This window comes from Chionomys nivalis, chromosome 1 (assembly GCF_950005125.1).
Source record: "Chionomys nivalis chromosome 1, mChiNiv1.1, whole genome shotgun sequence".
Taxonomy (NCBI): domain Eukaryota; kingdom Metazoa; phylum Chordata; class Mammalia; order Rodentia; family Cricetidae; genus Chionomys; species Chionomys nivalis.
This window is the reverse complement of record NC_080086.1, coordinates 109,196,370-109,216,937: the sequence shown is the minus strand read 5'-3', so window position 1 is coordinate 109,216,937 and position 20,568 is coordinate 109,196,370. Positions and strand designations below refer to the sequence as shown.

At 44.0% G+C, this 20,568-nt stretch overlaps 1 protein-coding gene across 2 annotated transcripts in view; it reads left to right on the top strand.

Annotated features, from left to right (window-relative positions):
- Positions 1-11,498, top strand: part of Sntg2 (syntrophin gamma 2) — a 209,624-nt gene extending 198,126 nt beyond the window's left edge. For both annotated transcript variants that reach the window (XM_057778495.1, XM_057778504.1), the window contains one exon: positions 11,315-11,498. In XM_057778495.1, coding sequence (XP_057634478.1) covers positions 11,315-11,446 — 132 coding nt within the window. In that variant the 3' untranslated portion in view covers positions 11,447-11,498. The remainder of the gene's footprint in view (positions 1-11,314) is intronic.
- The last annotated feature ends 9,070 nt before the right edge of the window (positions 11,499-20,568 follow it).

The window sequence follows — 20,568 nt, the reverse complement described above, 5'->3', positions numbered from 1 at the left end:
GCTTGACGCTTCTATGGATAGAATTGGCCAAGGCTGGTGGGATATATACTTACTGGGTAGTCTGTGGACACTTTCGGATAAACAGCCCTGAAGGGAAGTAGGATGCTGTGGGCTCCTGAGATGGGACACGCAGGCTCTAGGTTCTGAGTGTAGGCAGATGGGCTGTGGAGTCCTGAGGTGACCTCAGACTATGGAGGTTTGAGGTGAGAAGCTGAGGGAGAAAGATTGTGGAGCCTTGAGTTTGGGAGAAAAGCTGTGGAGCCTTGAGCCGGCCGAAGGGTGTGAAACAGTGGGGCTGGGGCAACCTGTGAAGCTCTGGGTCAGGACAGGCTGCAGACACTTGTGAAGTTAGAAGTTGGGGAGAAGAGACTGTCGGCACACTGCGCTGTCTGGAGAGATTGCGTCCTGCTGCTCCACGATGAGCTAAGTTCTGTGGTCGAGCTCGAATAACTGAGTGGGGGCAGTCAGGAGAGAGCGACTAGCAATGCATTCAAGTCAGGATTTCTGCTTCCCCCTGGTCTGTGCGTTAATAGGGCGCCCACGGCTAGGAGGGACCTGCCACCTTTCCCGCATGGGTCCTGTCACTGTCACTTCTCCAGTCTGGGAGTCACAGGGCCCTGAGGATTTGGGCTCAAAATATGCTTAAGGCACTGTTGTTCCCTGGAGCACAAGCTGAAGGAATAGCACGTGCTTGCCTGGTATCTGAGATGCCCCTTAGCAGCGGGTACAGCGTGAGTTAAAGGTGTAATTTCCTATCTTTTACCGTCAGTCAGTCAACTGTAGGTTGACTTGTTGAGAGAGGGGTGGGTGTATCAGTGTGAGACGAATTTGAATTGGTGTGTAGTGGTTTGAAATGAATGCTAACTTCCCTGTGGCCTTTAGATTATATGGGTTTCCATCCTAGCGGGTATAAAGGAGAAAGATGTAAGGTTTACAGAGGTTATAAAAATGAGTACTGGATCAATAATGCTAAAATTTTAAACATTCTGTGAGGCTCTTTTTAAGTAAAAAATGAGAAATATACACGCATAGAAATGTTTGGGAGGTGTGTGGATACATCTCAACAAACTCAAGTGCACAAACTTGCAGCCCAACCCTGATGCTTCACAGATCTCAGACTACCAGGGCTTCTCTTGGGACCCAAACAGGGAATAGGCAGAAAAAGGCTGAGGCTTTAACTGAAGTGAAGCAAGAGCCAGGGGCACCTCCTGGGCTTTGGAGGCTTCTGCAGGTACAGACCAGAACTCATGGGGATGATGCTCACATAGTCCTGCTCAGCTCAGAAATAATTTCCCTAGCCACATCTGCTAGAGCTTATGAAACATCAAAACAAGTTAGACCTCTAGGTATTCTTGGAATTAGCACACAGCCACAATTCATTCTCTCTCTCGTGAAGTTCATGTATGTGTGTTTACGTAGGTGTGTGTACATGTACATGTGGATGTACATACATGTGTATGTTCTGTGCGTAAAGGTCAGAGGTCAATGCTTGATATCTTTCTCAGTTTCTCTCTGCTTTAATTTTTGAGACGAGGACTCTCTGGACTGGAGCTCACTAATCCGGCTAGCCTGGCAGGCAGTGGGCTCTGAGAATCTACCTGTCTCCCCTGTCCAGTGCTAGGTGCAGTTGCTGAGTGTCTCCATTCAGGTCTTTTTGCTTGCTTAGCACTTTGCCAATGAGGCGCCTCTCCCAGTTCTAAAACCTTCGTAAGTGAAATATTTACTTTCCTGGAGGTCTCTTCAACTGACTAGTTATGTGACTTACAGTGAGATTATGAGCAAACACAGTACAGGATAGTGGTGGAAAAAAAGCCCCCACCCCACAGCTAGCTCCTGCTGTGATGTGACCCCCCCATCCTAGCTTTGTTTGGGGGAACATTGGCTATATTTAAATTTCTTATGCTTTCCTCTGCGTCTGAGGCTGAGCTTCTCAGGGTAGGTTAGATGGGTTATTTCTGCAGCATGAGGTCCCCTACATGTGTGTTTAATAAGTGTGTTTTAAATTAATATATTAACACTGAAAGAAAGAGAAACTTAGTACAGAAAGTACTGTCGGTTGTTGGGTGGGGTGGCACATGCCTGTGATCCCAGAGGTTGGGAGGTAGACATAGGAGGATCATGGGTTGGAAGTCATCCTTGGCTATGTACAAATTCAAGGCCACCCTGGAATACACAAGATCCTGGCTCAAGGAAGATAGAGACTGGGGGAGGAGAAGAGAGGAGGAGGAGAAGGAGGAGGGGAAATGAAAGGGAGGGTTGCCAAATAGACTCAGAGTTTTACAGGTTTCTCAGGAGAAAACACTTCCCATGATGCAAATGAAAGCCTTTCACCACTGCAGCCAGTGAGCTCATCTTACTCTTAATATCCCCCATCTGTATCCCTGCAACAAAGCACAGTTTAATGAAGAATAATTTTGTCTTTGGGAGAAACAATAGCGCTTAATTTTCACCCTCTAAGAGCGATTCCTGTATCATCAGGAAGTCAGTGAAGCCTATCAGATGCAGCGAGGAGGACCGGGCATAGGCAACTCTGAGCTGAGAGCAGCAAGCAGCAGGCAGCAGGCAGCAGACAGAACTGCCATTCTGCCTTCCAGCAGAGCCCAATGCCAGGCATGCGTTGCTGCTGTTGCTGAGTTAGTCACAATGAAAAACCCTTCCGGGAAGCCAGAAGGAGCAAAGAGGGGCGGACGACCCAACCGAACCATAGACAGGTTAGAAAATGGTCCATGAGCTGGAATCAGGAAGAGCTGAATGTGCTGTCTGCAGCAGGATGAGTTGAGACCTCTACAGTCTTAGAGTAGAGACTCTGAGACCCAGTGCCCCTCAGGTACAGTGCCCAGTCCCCAGTGTTCCTCAGAGTCCTTTGATCGTGTGATCCCACTCTAGCTTGTTCACACAGCTTAGCCATCCACCACACAATATCACATGGCTTCCTATAGCTCTGTTTTGTTTTGAGTACGCCCTGTCTGTTGTGGAATTAGAATCACTGCGTCCTGTCTGTACATGGAATTAGAATTATCATATTAACAGAAACACGTAGCTACATGTGATCTCTAAGCAAGTGTGCAAGTCTTCTTCCACTAGGAAGACACCAGAAGAGGTGATGGGATACGTTTGCCCCATCTAAGACGTCACCAGATGGGGATTTCGGGGGCACACTATGGATGTTCATATCCCAAGCTAACTGAACAAGCGGCCCCTGCAGCAAGGTAGCAAGCAGCTGCGGAGCCTATTCCCCCCCAAAAAAAGGCTAAATCAGGAAAAGCTTGGCATAATTAGACACTAGGAAGAGGTTTGAGATGCTTTTCTAAAGTGAGGCACCAGAGAACACCAGGTATGTGCCAGCACAGAGCTGGATTTGAGGACGGCTTGGTTCACAATTCTGAGAGCTTCAAGTCCTAGGTCCAGTCAGATCTGGCCTCTGGTATCTGAGGCTTCCTGGTTCACAAATATCACCTTCTCTGTGCCCTTACTTAGTGGACGGTTTTTTAAACAAGAACAAAAATCCCATCATGTGGGCCCCATCCATATGACCCCCACCATCTCCAACATATCTTCTATCACAGGGGACTAAGTTGTGACATGAACTGGAGGTGAGCACAGAATCTCAGATGAGCGCTATGTTTTCTTCTGCCTGTCTTCCCTACTCAGCAAGGCATGGCAAGTAGGATTCTCATAGCCATGCCTGATGGACAAGGAAGATGGAGAAACAAGCTGAGTGATAGCTCACTAGAGATTACAAGGCTTCTCTTGGTCACTCAGAGCTAGCTGACATCCTGCTGAAAATCAGGCCTGGAGCCAAGGTCCAGAGCCCTTGAACACACACACACACACACACGCCCGATTCTTGACCTGGACATTGTTTTCCAAGGCAGAAGCCCATGCTGTGGGCAAGCATGAGATGTCCTCGTAACCATCACCTTCAGTTAAACTCAGTATGACACACATACAGTGTGCGTCAGGGCCAGCAAACCTCATCCTTTGGAAATGATTTTTTTTTTTAATCAAAAATGAGCTATGAGCTTTTTGGAGGTAATAATAAATCATGCTGTCTGTTTAAAATTTAATTTTTAATCAAAATTTAAAGATTTTACTAGTGACAAGGAAAAGTTACCCAGCTAGATTATCAGAAAGCTCTGAGAGTTCTTTAGTCATGTTCTTGTGTCCAGGGTCCCTTCTACAGGACACATACCACTCTCTGGGTACCAGTCCGGTTTGGGGAGAGGCAGAGAACCCCCATCACTGGAAGTGAGTGTAGCTGAAACATCACAGAGATGAGGCTCCACCTGGAAATAGGCACTATTTAGAAAGCTAATTGAGTTCCTGGGAACTTTATCAAAGGATTGATCTCCACATACAAAGACCACCCTGTCCCCATGGACAAACAACACATGCGTGCGTTGGACACCCAGAAGTGTGGCTAGCCTCGCTGCACCTGCAGGCATGTGCTGACTCACTTTATCTGTATCTAAGGAAACCGCCTAGATTATACCTTCTACTCCATGTCCACTTTATTAACCATTTTTCTTCTAATTATAGTTTATTAAATAACAGATTGTACAAGCAGAGACAGCTGGACCCAATTTCCATCTCTGTTTTGGAATGCTAGTGTGCTCTCATTGATCGCTGGCCCTGGAGATGAATGAGGGCTGAAGATTTGGGTTCAGAGAAGCCTCATCCATGTTAGTGGTAGAACAAAAAGTCAATCTGAGCACTATGTTTTTAAAGGAAAAACAGACGCATATGTGCTGGTATGCCTCCCTCCTCCCCAAAAAAGGGGGGGGGAGGTTATGGCCCTGCTGTCCTCACTAGAACAGGAAAGAAAGATGGGGGCTATACCTGGCAGCCTTACAGAGGTTAATGATGTACCAGGGGCAAAGGACATACTGGGGCGTGAGCAAGTGCCGATTTCTTGCATTTGTAAACTATTTGAACTTCCCAATAACCTGAAGGTATCTTTCTAGTGCATCTTTATCAATATTTTACCCTTCAACATTAAATTAAAAATGAGAGAAGTTCTATACTGTCCTTCAAGATATTGACCTTGGTCGAATAAAATGGGCAAAAATTATTTATCTTTGTCAGAACCTGGAAATTTCCAAATAAAATATTTACCAGCACAGAAAAAAAATTGTGAAACTGCGGGCACTCTTCCTCCCCGGCTTTCACGCTCTCAGTATGTGTCTGAGTTATTCTGGATCCCCTGCGAACTGCAAAAACTGAATTAGTTAAAGACAGCCTTGCCAACGGTTGTCGTTCATCTTAAAATGTGTGGAAACAGCAAAAGTGATGGAGCCAGGGTCACTGGTAGAAGTCAGTTTGTTTGATTGTTTAACATCCTGCCATGGTCAATAAAATACATTAATTTGTAATTCTGTTATTAGCTAACGGAGAAAGATTAAGAATGTGAGCCAGAGGGGCTGGAGAGATGGCTTGGTAGTTAAAAACACATACTGCTCTTGTAGAGGACTCAAGTTCAATTTACAGAACCCATGCCCTGTAGCTTGCAATGCCTATAACTCAACTCTAGGGAATCTGTTTCCCTGTTTGGGCCACCAAAGGTATCTGTAGCCACATGTACATACCCCAGCATAAACATACAACCACACACATAATTGAAAATAAACATCCTTTTAGAAAAGGATGTGACCAGGGAAAGTCTAGAAGAGATAGATTACAGAGCCAACATAGAAGGTGACAGCAAATATTTTAAAACCAGGTGTTAGGATTCCTGACAAATGAACACTTGGTTTTAAAATATTTGTCATAGTTTGAATCTATGCTCATATATGTGAGTGCTTAGTCACCAAGGATTGAACTATTTGAAAGGATTAGAAGGATTAAGCAGTGTGACCTTGTTGGAGTAAATATGGCCTTGTTGAAGGAAGCATTAAGTTTTGAGGTTTCAAAAACCCATGCCGGGCCCAGTCTCTGTCTACCTGTGGATCAGGATATAAAACTCTCAACTACTTCTCCAGCACCATACATGCATGCTCTTATGTTCCCTGCCATGATGATAATGGACTAAGCCTTTGAAACAGTAAGAAAGCCTCTAATTAAATACCTTCTTTTATAAGATTTCCCATGGCCATAATGTCATCTCAAGCAACAGAACACCAGTGAGGACAAATATGAGCTTGGGAGAAGAGATGACAGGCTATTTCCAGGAGTCATGTTTTAAAATATCCCCTACCCAGTGGCTCCCAGAAGCTACAAATAGGTACCTGTTTGAGTTGAGTCTGAAATGTCCCCCACATGTGTTGGATCTCTTGGGCCCCAACTGGTGCTGCTGATTTTAGAGGTTGTATAGACTTCAGTACAGAGTCTAGTTAGCAGACCTGAGCTGCTTGAAATTGGACTTGAAGGTTATATATCTGCTTCTGGTTCTGGCTGAGATCTCTGTTTTCTGATCTTTCAAGATCTGAGGAGCCACCACAGCTCCACACACTTCTGCCACTATAAGCAGCTTCCTCCTGGGGCCTAGCACAATGGACTGAAACCTCCTGAAATCTAGAACCAAAGTGAATCCCCTCCCTTAAGTTCCTTCTGGAAGATCCCCCGTGACAGTGATGAGAAGTAACTAATTTAAAACTGAAATCTTTGTATCTGTGTTTCCTCCTGTATATGCATACAAGTATTCCTATTCCACTTTATGATAAACTTAAATTTATTTTGTTTAAGGGAAGCACTTTATGACTTCTTATTGTCATATTTGAATTGCCAATATCACCATTCTTCTACTTTCTAGTCACCATTACATAATGATAAGGGTCACTGTGGTACCAAGATAGTCGATCTGATAACACATGGTTCCTAAATGACTAGCAACAGGCAAGTGTAGCCAGTGTGTAGACACTGGAGAGAGGGATGTCTTACATCCCAGGGAGGACAGAGGAAACAGTGTATGGCTCCATCCAGCTACACAGATCAGTGGGCAACTTACCAATTGTTGACTTCTGGAAATCTCCAGTATTTTTGTATTACAGTGAACCACATGCAGCTAAGACTCAGAAAGTAAAACCAAAGACAGTCTACCCAAGCTGTTGCAAGTAAATTCCAAATGCAGTGAGAAGAGGAGACTCATTTGAGGACAGTGGCTTGTTCTTAAACTCTCCACTAGTCCCTCCAGCTCCAGTCTGTGCCTTGAGCTGATCTTCCCTTCTTTTCCTGCTCCTTGCTCTACACACCCCTCTGTGTGTCTCTGTCTCGCTGTCTCTGTTTCTCTGTCTCTGTGTGTATCTCTCTGTCTCTTTCTGTGTATCTCTGTCTCCATCTCTCCGTGTCTCTGTCTATTTCTCTGTCTCTGTGTGTATCTCTCTGTCTCTCTCTGTGTATCTCTGTCTCTCTGTCTCCATCTCTGTGTCTCTGTCTGTTTCTCTGTTTCTGTGTATATCTCTCTGTCTCTCTGTGTGTATCTCTGTCTCTGTGTGTCTCTGTTTCTCTGTCTTTGTGTGTAACTCTCTGTGTATCTCTGTCTCTCTGTCTCTGTGTCTCTGTGTGTATCTCTCTGTCTCTCCTGTGCATCTCTGTCAGGGACACAAGTGATATTTCTGCAACTAATTGGCCCTGTCACTTTGGAAGATTGCTTTAAAACTCGATTTCCTCATTTGAAAACTGGAAATGGTAGGCTTCTACTTTTATCTCATTTTACATTGTAGCTTTGAGGCTGATTATTTTATTATGCTGATAAAGAAATAATATCCATGTCATACTGATGTTGCTCTAGTGACGGTCCTCTGTTCTCTGCCATCTTAGTTAATCACACAGGGATGCTGAGGATGGTGTGGGGTCACGGTGTCACTGACAGGGATAACAGTCTCCTGGCTGCCCAGCTCAACCATGCACTATATTTAGTCAGAACCACACCAGAGTCATTGAGCAAATTTTCAGACAATGTGGTAAGTCATTTTAAAGACAATCATGGTAAGACTCTTGACACCAGAACAAGAAACCAAAGTCAGAAACATTGGGAGCAACTGACTGTCCCATTGCGTGCCTGCACAGCCAGCCAATGGAGGAACCAGAGTCTGAATCCCAAGGTGCCATCTCTGTGTCAGAGACATTAGCCATCAACTCAGCTCCAGCCTGTCCTGGCACAGATAAGCAGGCACAAGTCATCAGTTAGGGCTTCTTTCCAGATTAGCCTTCTTCACCTCGGACACCGAGCAATACTGAAGAGCGGGCTCCTCTGACAACGAGCTATTGTTAAATGAAGAAGTGCCTTTATTTAAAACAGTATAATACATCATACCCCACCAAGAATCAGGAGGTTTTAATCTAATCTTGGCTTCTCATGGCTCCATTGCACTGGTGGCCAGTGGTCATCTGGAGGTACCCATTCTTATAATGTCAAGTATATTTGAAAAGTACATATCTCACTCCTGGAGAAGACAGCCTCACTGATGTGGGAAGGGGCAACAACAGTCTCTAGTTACAGATATTATCTGGCTTTCCCTGCTTTTCTCCAAACTTGTGAAGAAGAAGTATCTTTATCATATATACCTTAAGCCTGTCAGACAAATTTGGAGGAGGTTGCTATGTCCGTGCTGTCCGACTTTCTATTCAAGTGTACAGATTCTCTTCCTCCGCAGGTAGAAGGTGGCAGCCCACCACCACCTGTGACACAGTTTGAGGGCCAGCAGGGAGAGGCAGTCACAGAGATAGCACGGGGATCACCCTGATGTCATATTCAACAGAAGCCAAACATGGCTTTGGCTAACAACACTACAAAGGTGCAATTCGGGATGGCCCTGCTGGCAGCATCTGCTTAGGATCTAAGCAGAGCGGTGGGTATCATGATTGGCCCTTGGCTGAACCAAGGGTGTTCTGTGAAATGTTCAGATTCTGTATTTGTATCAAAATTGACTCCCGTTCCAGAAGCTTACACTTGATTCTTGGATAGGAGCACTCTTGACTGAGATTTCGCATGGAGCCACTCTCTTGTGATAGCCTTCTCAAAATCTTTTGATGTGGCTTCAATTTACCATGCCAGAAAAATACCAAGTCTGCTTTGGGATCTGTGTCTCAATGCCAGTGGCCATCTGGCTGCTGCTCCCAGTGTGCCGTGCTGTTATTGAGTAAATTGTAGGAATTTGTAAAGCAATTTTCAGCTCCCATACATAAAGCCCAGCTGCTGGTGCGCACATGTTGTGGACTTTGTAGCTCTGTGCTTCTCCTTGTCCCCTTGAGAAGGTGATAACTACTGGGAGGCAGGCACAGACTGAAGCCGAGTTTTGCTAAGCTTGCAAGAATCTTGTGTTTGCTCTAGACTATTACTTGGTCTTTCTCTCTTCTGGTGAAAAATCATAACAAATAAAAAATCCTGACCACCATCTCATGGTGAGTGGAGAACAAGTGGATCCTGCATGGTTGGCATCGGGCAAAGGAGCTTGGTAACTCATGGATCCTGCAACACCCAGAATGGCAGCACCATGCAGCAAGTACAGGGCTTCACAGTGAAACACCTTTAGCAATAAAAAGGGAACCCTAAGCATCTAGAATATCTTGTTAATTACTCAGAGAAAAAAAAAGAGATCAAAGTAACATTCTTTCGTGCAGGTAAAATCAAAGTTAAGCTTCACCTGCATGCAAAGGAGGCTCTTACATTGGCAGACAGAAAAGAGAACCCTTTGGCCACAGGCATAAGGAGTGGAGGACAGCGTTTAAGTATAAGGGACCCCATCCCCATGTCCTTTCTGTCTCTGGCCAGGAATGACACCATGGGATTCATTTTCCAGCTGGTTCACTGTCTCCATGGGCCAGCAGCCCAACTTCTTGGTTATTTCCAAGGGAAATCTCCTTTCCCCTTTCCCGCATCACCCTCCCGTTGTTCTCTGGTTGCTTCAGGGTTCTTAGCCCTGGTACAGGAGCAGTTTCTAAAAGGAATGGAAAAGATAACAAGATCGGCCTTTGGGCGGAGTCTTCTGTAAAGGAAGGTAGAGGATGGTTCCCCCCCACACACACGCCATTTGGAATCCTTGCCTTAGGGAGAGAAGTGCCTGAGTAAAACCCACAGGGGTTTAGTGGCAGGGGAAGGTCTTCAGCACCTGTGGAGAGCGTCCATCCCTCCTGTAGGGAGGGGGACTGACTTCCCATCCCAGAGGTCTTGCCTGGTCAGGCTTCAAGGAGCACAACTGGGGGGCTGACAAGCCCGAGTAGGCTGTCCACCTGAAAATGAAGAAGCTTAATCTGTGGTGTTGTCTCGACAGATTAGACTATGATAGAATTTTGCTGAAACTGAATAAATAGGGTATAAGTAGATGAAGTCACCTTAAGGGCATTTTGCTGTTGTTCACCATATTGGACCAATACAGAAGAGATAAAAAAGCATCAATGATGCGTTCAGAACTTCTCCTCTGCCTGTTGGATGGATAGCAGATTGGGATGTATTTGTATTCCAAGATACTAATATTAATTTTCCCAGTAACATCATGACATTTGAAGACTGTTCAACTTACATTGAGCCTTGAAAACTCATTGCCACCTTTGCTGGTTTGGGCTGGGGACTTCATTTGGGGGAGGTATGCAAGGAAAGGAATAATCTCAAAGACTAGCGGATGGCTCCGAGGCTGGACACTTGCATTGATCCCAGAAACCATGCTAGAGGGAGGGAGTTGGCTCCATAAACTTGTTCTTTGATCTCCATTGATATTTGAAAGCTTTAAGGTGTAGAAGTAAGACCTAGGAATTAAGGTTATTTTTCATATGTTCTATGGTGGTGATGTCCACAGTCTCCTAAAGAACCCCGGTCTTGAGTATCATTTCTTCCTTTCGTTGGCATGACAACTGGGTGAAGAGGAACCACGGTCTCTCCCTATGTGTGCTACTCACACAACAGGGCTCTAGTTGTCCTTCCAAAAATACCCATTACAAATCACACATGGGAGTGTGCACACATGTAACCAGGGTAAGCAAACAGCCAGTTCCGCGGCCATGAAACCCTCATCCAAATGTCACTGTTAGCCCTGGCATTTCCAGCTTGTGGTGAAGACAGAAATCATAACTCTGATCTTCAGGTCTGCCTAAGACATAGCACAACTAAGGAAGAATTCAGATAGAGGGATTGCATGTCACCCTGTATGGAGATCAAGGAAAGACATCCTGCATCATCAGAGTATCAATACAAATGACAGTTTTCAATCTTTTAAATCTGTGTGGATCCTGCTATGCTACCTTAATTTTAACATTACTGTTTCAAAGTGTATTTGTGCTTATTTGAAGAAAGAGCCTTGGAATGCGCAAAGAGCTGAGTTTGCTAAAATGTTACCACAGTGCATCTTCCCAGTGACCGCAGTCCCATTTCATTTCCCCTCAGGAGCTGGAGTTCCAGGACTTGACGGCCGTCCTCCACTGTATCCACTCCTTCATTGCTGCCAAGGTGGCCTCTTTGGACCCTGGGTTCGTGGACAGCCAAAGTATGGCAAGGAGATACCTGTGTAACAGCTAAAATGAGTCCGGAGAGTGCTACAAGCAATTAAATTATTTTCTTAAGGAACCAATCTTTCCTGCACAATGTTGCAACTTTGTGTGGTTTTATAATGAGCCTATAGTTGTGATACAATAAAGACATCACTAGTTTCACAGATGGGTCAGACTGTTGAATCTGACAAAGGGATACAACTCTGACCAGCCGCAGTGGTGATGGGAACTCAGGGTCCTCAGAAAGTGTCCCATCCAGCCTGTCTCAAACAGACAGTGATGCGACGCCACAGTCTACTGCTTGCGTTCGTGAAATACAAATTTTATTTTTGCAAAGAGCCTGATAGAGAGTGAAAAGCCACCACTTAGTCTTTCTTAGAAGGAACGGCTTCCCACAGGCAGGTTGGTTACTCTCCCTTTGTCCCAGGTGGGACTGGCTTGGTTGAGAAAGGAGTAGAGGATGAGGGAATTTGAATTATTTAGTTTTATATTAAATGCTTACATGTTTATTATGTATTGAATTATATGTCATTTAAATGTGAATTCTATTTTTTCCTAATCAAATACAGCACATGCTTTGGTTTCCTTGTCTTTCATATTGTTATAACTTCTGATCTGGACTTTCTATTTTCTTATTAAAAACAATTTAATGGAGTGATTGAGTTTCCTTTCAGAAATTCAGGCTGTGGTTAGGAAAAGGTGTGACCGTGCTCTCATTTCTCAGGGCTTCTAGAAAAGGGTGCACATAAACCACGAGGCTGAAGAGCACAGAGCCCAAGGACAAACGTGGGCCTGTGAGAAGCAGAGTGAAACACTGCAGGGGTCTGGCTGGCCTTCAGACCTGGAAGCAAGGAAGGTTTCAGCAATCAGCCAAGCTGCCCTTCTCCGTGTTCATCTGACATCTGGGAGGAAGGAAAAGTTTTATAGTATTGTTTTTCTTGCTGAAATTACGACATCCTTACCCAATGTATATCCATCACATAACTAGAATATGTGTTATACTTGACACCCTCTGAACACTTTAGGTTCCTTTCAGACACAAGCAGGAGTGGAGTTGTCCTCCCATTCTGCCCTACAAGTGGTTTTCATGAAGGACCAGACAGCATTGTCTATGTGGAGGTTGATTCTCATGTTTCTACTCAAGCTTCTGTTAGTGTGAATGTCTATAGCAACAATAGTTAAGAGTTCTGTGAACATTCACTTGGAAAAAGAATGATAAATTCCCTTTCTCCAAATCCTCTTTTGGGACATAATCTCTGAGTTGAATAGATTTTTTTATTTAAAAAAAAAAAAGCCAAACTCACTCAAAATTAGAAAGTGTTCTGGACTAGAATTGATGAAATGGGGAATATTTTTCATTTTGCTTTTACCAAAAACTCTCAGTATCAAAAATGGACTTTACTGGATACCAGAGAAGCTCCCAGCATTTCCCCAGCATATTATACCCTGAAGTATATTTTCACATTTGTGTGAACACACAGTTCTTTCTGAAAGACGCCAATTTTTCAAAAACAAGCAGATGCTTGTTGTCTTCTGCACATTGCACAGGCCCTGAAATGGCCACAGGCACATTTTAAGCCTGGGCTCCTCCAGGTGCCAAATCCTTCACCATTCTTAGAAGAAGATGCCTCCAGGATCTTAGCATCTGTTTCCACTCAGCCCTTCAAAAAGGGGAAGGAGTCAGAAATTGTTTGATTTTTTTTTAATTGGGCTATATAGTTAATCTTAAGATGGCCTCAGCTCTATATTTCTATTAGAAAAATTACAAAAATCAGCTGTGATCTCTGTAGAGGCCATTTGTGGTCTCCCACTGGGTCCTTGCAGCTCACGGCTCACTTAGGTGAAGGTAAAATTAGTCTTGGGTTCTCGTTGCCAGGGTGAAGACACTGAGGCTTATGAGGCTCTTCATGAGGCTGGCAATGAGCAAAACCACATCCCCAGTACCCATCACAGCCCACTTGCTGTTTGTAGTTCTACCAAACAACACGGAGACTCTGAAATGAATATGGCAATTATCTTATAAACATGATCATTTATGCATATTATGTCTCATTTGAATAGTAAGAACAGAAGCTTTCTATTAATGAAATGTGAGTAATGGTGAAGAATCTCATTTTGAAAATTATTTCAATGCAAGTTATCAACCAACATTTAATTTACAATTCAAATATGGGCAGAAGATTATTCCAAGTAGATAATTCCCATTAGTGGCATTTCTTGATAATTGTTGATCTTGATATTTTTATTCACAGCCTTAATGAGGAAGACTAGGAATGCCAGTGACCCTAAAAGGCAAATAAGTGAGATGACAAGTGACAAGTATTTCATTGTGTGTGTCATGGGGGTGGCAGCCAACCAACCCATCTATGTGTCTTGCTGTCAGAGTGGGGTGATGTGACTCATGCACAGCACCTTGGAATTTAACAAAGTGAAGCTAGCAGATGTGATTGAACCCTGTCACAGTGAAAAAATATTTATGGACCCTGCCTCTTTTAGAAAAAAGACCAGTTAAGACACAATTTCAGTTTGTCACTTAAGTCAAGGAGTAAATAAGTTTTGTAGCAAGGAGGGGTCACTTGTTCATCCTGGCTGCCTGGCTGGCTTAGACCCAAAATCATCACATATATAAACTGTATTAATTAAATCACTGCTTGGCCCACTAGCTCTAGCTTCTTATTGGCTAACTCTTATATTAATTTAACCCATTTCTATTAATCTGTATATCACCATGAGGTCGTGGCCTACCATCAAAGTTTTAGCATATCTACCTCTGGTGGCTCCATGGCATCTCTCCAACTCTGCTTTCTTTCTCCCAGCATTTAGCCTGGCCTTCCCCACCTAACTAAGTTATGCCTTGCTATAGGTCCAAAGCAGTTTCTTTATTCATTAACTAATAAAAGCAACACATAGACAGAAGAACCTCCCACACCAAAGTTTCAGTGAGAATTAACTAGATTTGAAAAGAGAGAAATATAGTATTTTCATAGTGGGTTCTGACATTCATCCTGCCTTGACCTCTCAAATAGTTGATATTATTGCCTACATGATCAGACTTGACTTAGAGATACGTTTTTAAAAATACAACATGAGTTTCCTCTCTTCTTGTGATCTGAATTTTGGTGACCTCTAAATTCATTTTAATATCTTCATAGCTTTTGATTATAGAAAATTAAAGAAAAATCATCTTGAGAATGATGGCAAGTCACTCAGAAACTCTTTCAGTATTGCTTTGAATGTCTTTTTGAATATGTGACTCAATCAACTAATACCTTTCAATAAGCCTTAAGTTCTGATATTTACTCTGACATACTCTTTCAGTAATTAAGTTTCATTTGTTTCTTTCTGGGAATGTTGGCTCTGTTTATTCCTCTCTTCATTCCAATTTTCTCCATGAGGTTATTTTGGTGTACATGACTTTTTTTTGTTGTTGTTGTTTATTTTTATTTGTTTGTTTTTGTATTTTGAGACAGGGTTTCTCTGTAGCTTTGGTGCCTGTCTTGGAACTAGCTCTTGTAGCCAGGCTGGCCTTGAACTCACAGAGATTCACCTGCCTCTACCTTCTGAGTGCTGGGATTAAAGGTGTGCACCACCATCGCCCGGCTTTGTACATGAATTTTTTTAGCCTCTTTCTAGCATGGAAAGTTTTTTCTTTCTCTTTCAACTATGGCAGACAGTTTTTGTGGTTACAGTAGCCTAAGTTGGCAGGTGTGGTCTTTTGGGGCTTGAAGTGCATTGCTACAGTATCTTCTGACTTTCAGAGTTTTTATTAAGAAATCAGCTATTTTGATGGGTTTTTCTTTACATATGGCTTCCTGTTGTTTTTTTTCTTTTTCTTTTTTCTTTTTTTTTTTGGTTTGTTTCCTCTTGCAGTTTTCAATATACTTTCTTTGTTCTGTATACTTAGTATTTTAACTATAATATGCCTTGGGGAGTTTCTTTTATGTTTTTGTCTATTGGATGCTCTGTGTGTTTCCTGTATCTGTGTGGGCATTTCTTTCCTAAATTTGGGTAAGTTCTGGTCTATGCCATTGTCCTTGGATTCTTCTTGCTCTTCTATGTCTGTAATTCAAAAGTTGTTGTTTCTCTTTCACATTGTCTCACATTTCCTGAATGTTCTCTTCTGCATTTTTTCATACTTTTTGCTTATGTGGTCTAATTTTTCTGCTTTACCTTTGAGACCTGATATTCTGTCTTTTATTTGGTCCACTCTCCTGAGTTTCTAATTGGGTTATTGAATCTTTTCAATTCTACCTTCATTTCAACTTGAGTTCTCTTCAATGTTCCTATCTCTTTATTGAGTTCAGTCCTCTGCTCCTGGGTTGCTTTTATCATTTCATCCAACCTTACGGTTGTGGTTTTTTTTTTTTTTTTTTTTTTTTGGTTTTTTGAGACAGGGTTTCTCTGTGGCTTTGGTTCCTGTCCTGGAACTAGCTCTGTAGACCAGGCTGGTCTCGAACTCACAGAGATCCGCCTGCCTCTGCCTCCCGAGTGCTGGGATTAAAGGCGTGCACCACCAACCGCCCGGCCGGTTGTGTTTTCTTGAGCACCACTCGGGCGTTTTTCTGAATTCATTCTCCGTAGGTTTGTTGAGTTGTTTGTGTTTTCTTTAAACTCCTTAAAGTCTTTGATGAAGTTTATGGCTGTTCTTTTAATATTTGTGTTCTCTAAGTCACCTAGGTAATTTTCATTGGAGGAACTTTTTATAGGATTGATTGTTTGCGGGTTTGTATTATTTTGACCTTTCACACAGCTGTATTTTTGAAATGAGACACAGGATATATATCTTGACCCAACCTGCTGTATATTTGAAATAAGACCTGGGCATGAGGACTTTTTAGTTAGTTGGGTTCTGTCGTGGACACAACAGGCTGGAATGTCACACAGGATATGTATCCTGGCCCAAACTTGAATCTTTGGGAGGCACAGCTTCTCAAAGTAGACCCAAGCACTGTGTATGAGGCTTGGACTCCACCTGAGGATTGGGGTATGCACAGGAGCCCTGGGATTAGGAAGATGAGCTCACTGGGCTTGGGCTGTGCTGGTCTGAAATGTAAATATGACCAAGGGTTTATTAGGGCAAAATAGCTGACAGAGTGCAGGATGTGTCTCCTGTCCCAAGTCTGGAGATTGGAAAGGCGCAGGCACGGGCAGGGCTTCTTAGACTAGATTGAATCACGGAGTGTAGGACCAGGGCTCCATCCTGTGACTAGCTTTTTAAGCATGGTTGATATAGAGTGCCTATGCCTATGGTAGAAGACTTCTCTCTCCTCAAAAAGGAAGGCTGTGTTTGAAAGACCTTAAGTAGGGACTGGAGAGATGGCTTGGTGTTAAGAACACTTGTTACTTTTTCAGAGGATGAGCAGTCAGTTCCCAGTTCCTAACTGTCTGTAAATGCAGTTTTAGAGATCTGACACCCTCTTCTGGCCTCTTCTGGTACCCTTGTGTATGTTTACTTACTCAGTCACACAGACACACATAGACACACACACACACACACACTAAATCCCTTTTTAAAGAGATTCTTCAATAAAGCTGATTTTGTGGGAGCTTGGTGTGCCCATTCATCACACCTTCCCCTTTCTGCTACCCCGTACCTTCTACTCCATCTGCTACTAGTTATGTTCAGGACTGGGGGGCAGAATAACCTTGAAGAAGGACAACAGACCCCATTTTCCAGAGCACTTCCAAACTGTGGCAAAGTCCAGGTGCTTCTATCTGGATCATGGAGGATTGTCCCCCATCAACAAAGAGTGGAAACAGAGAAAGACAAAACAATTGAAACTTTTTTGACTCATCATCCTGACAGGAAGCTATGAGGAATCAATTCCACACTATGGCTGCCAACCTTGGCTGACATCAGAACCCAGACTCAGCATTCAAACATGGGCTGAAGACCAGTGGCTCTCTAGAATCTCTGTCTTTTGGGACCATACAGTTTAGGTACCAAGCTCACGAGACTCATTTCCTGAGCAGCTAAGGGGTTCTCAGCTTTTCCAGCATACAGCCCATCCTTGTTGACCTACCCGGCCCTTGTGTAAGGCAAATTAATAAATTCCCTTTGTAATATGTACTCGTTCTGTCATTGCTGTCCCTGTGGAGAACCCTGACTGATCCGGCAGTGAAGATATCTAACAGAAAAACTGCTTCTCTTGACAGAACGGCATCACCATCGTTCTAAGAGACTGAAGAAAATTAAAAGGTTCTGGAAGTGAGTGAAAAGCCAAATTCATATCTTTAAATTTAAAAATAGGAGCTGGAGAGATGGCTCAGAGGATAAGAGCACTGGCTGCTCTTCCAGAGGTCCTGAGTTCAATTCCCAGCAACCACATGGTGGCTCATAACCATCTGTAATGAGATCCGGTGCCCTCTTCTGTCCCACAGGGATACATGCAGGCAGAATATTGTATATATAATAAATAAATCTTTAAAAAAATAAATTTAAAAATAAATCTCCCAACAGCTTTGGCAGTATGACAACAGTATTTAAAGAACAGTGCATGGGAGACCGTGGGGACAGCTTTGGTGAGCACTTGACTTTTAAAAGAACTGTTTTATATTTGGAAATGGCAAGATACATTCCACAGGATTTGGGCTGCTTGAAGGATGAAGATTTTACTGGTTCCTAACTCTTATATCTTCACCAGAGCAGCAGCTAGGAAGTTTAAACAAAATGTATTTACCACCATGAAAGAATGTTTCTCTTGTGATGAACTGCTCATTTAAAACAGATTCAGAGCAAATGAGAGGCTTGGCATTCAGAGCAGAAAGGGAAGACTCCCCCATTTCAGGTAGATTTGGGGCTGTTCTTCAGCTCAGCATGCAGATCAGCAGGAAGGAGGGTAGCTCTGCAGGTTTTCTTTGTAGGCTGTTGTGGGGAAGGTGTATAGCTCCTCCCAGAATCCGGGGGCAAGGGGAGAGGAGCTAGTGATATTTGCATAGCCATGACCAAAACACTAGGTATAATCATCATAAAAGCAGGTCATTCCTTTGGTTCACAGTTTGGGGGGGGGTAGCCTAGGATAGATTAGACTATGCCTTTGGACAAAGCATCACAGCAGTAGGGATGTGTGACAAAGGCTTCTCCACCTCATGGCAGCTAGCAAGCTGCTTCAAGCTTCTGTTGCTTTGCCCTCCCCACCGTGATGAACTAAGAACAGTGAACTAACATAGACCCTTTCTCCCGTAAGATGCTATTGTCAGAGTGCTTGATCATAGCAACAGGAAAAGCAACAAAGCCACCAAAGGTTTCACTGCCCCAGATCAGCTCATCTGGAAGGAGGCGCAGATATGGTGCTGTAGCTCTAGAGGGCGCTAGCCCTGTGTCAGCAGAGTCTGAGAAAATGATGAATCCCTCTGGACCCTTCCCTACTGACTTTGTTGTTGTAGTAGTAATTTAAAACCTCTTTTTTTTGGGGGGGGGGGGGGCTGGAGAGATGGCTCAGTGGTTAAGAGCATTGCCTGCTCTTCCAAAGGTCCTGAGTTCAATTCCCGGCAACCACATGGTGGCTCACAACCATCTGTAATGAGGTCTGGTGCCTTCTTCTGGCCTGCAGACATACACACAGACAGAATATTGTATGCATAATAAATAAAACTCTTTTTTTTTAATTCTGTAAGACAATCTTTTCTCATTTTATATACCAATCCCAGTTCCCTCTCCACACCCTCCTCCTTCTCCCCCGACCTTCCTCCACCCCACCCCACCCCCATCCACTCCTCAGAGAGGGTAAGGCTTCCCATGGAGAGTCAGCAAAGTCTGGCACATTACTCTGAGGCAGGACCAAGGCCTTCCCCACTTTACCTAGGTTGAGCAAGGTATCCCTCCAGAAAGAATGACCCTACAGACTGCCCAGCCATACAACTGTCAGTGGACCTAGTTGGGTCCTATGCAGGTTTCCCCACCGTCAGTCCTGAGTCAGTGAGCTCCCACTAGCTCAGGTCAGCTGTTTCTGTGGGCGCCCCATCAGGGTCCCCTGTGCTCATATTCTCACTCCTCCCTCTCTTTTTGACTGGACTCCCAGAGCTCAGCCCAGTGGATCTCTACATCTGCTTCCACCAGTGTCTGGATGAAGGCTCTATGATGGCAATTAAGTTAGTCATCAATCTCATTGCAGGGGAAGGCCAGTTCAGGTACCCTCTTCCACTGTTGCTCAGGGTCTTAGCTGGGGTCATCCTTGTCGATTCCTGGGAATTTCCCTAGTGCCAGGTTTCTCACTAGCCCTTTGATGGCTCCCGCAATCAAGATGTCTCTTTTCTTTCTTTCCCTCTCTGTCCTTCCCCCATCTCAGCCATCTCATTCCCTCACCTTCTTTTCTCCCCTTCCCCCCACCCTCCCTTCTTCCCCACCCCCCATGCTCCCAATTTTCTCAGGAGATCTTGTCTCTTTCCTCTTCCCATGGGGATCCATGTATGTCTCTCTTAGGGTGGACTTTAAACTAAGGACACACAGCACTTGTGTGGCTGTGTCTACTATTTTAAATTGGTCCATGTGTTTAGTATGAAGAGTGTAGCAAACATTAGTAAGGTGCAATGCTAGGCCATGTCTGCTTCTATTGTCTGTTTCTGTTTCTGTGAATCCCTTCCCTAGACTCCCAGCTGTGTTCCTTTATCTCTGCATCTCCCAGCTGCCTCTGCACGTCAAGATCTACCAGCATGTGTGCTATCCATTGATTTTCAAGTGCAGGCTTCATCTTTCCTTTGCAAAAGGCTTCCCAGGCAGCTAGCTTGAATGCAGGCATTGATGGGGAGTCAGAGATGATGACATCTGACCCCACCCATGATCTACAGTACACTCAGGTTTGCAGAAGGGATAGGAATTTGGCCAAAAGAAAATGATGTCTGTGTCCATTCCATCATACCTGAGAGAACAGGCTGAAACTCCACACAGAGGGTGCATCCAGCCAAGTGAGGGCAGGCGGACAAGATCTGGAGAAGGGGACAGTATACACAGGACTGCTATGGCTGCCTCTTCCTGGGATCCCAACTCCAAGATGTTAATGGAAGCCATAGGGGTTAGGAGGAGATAATGAGTCAAGGTCTTAGGTGCCCTGCATCTGGGTACCGTATCATCACGTGTCCTCCTCCTGATTATCTGTCCTTTCCACACATGTGTCTACCTTCTAGTCCAAGAATTCCAAGCTGCAGAAAACT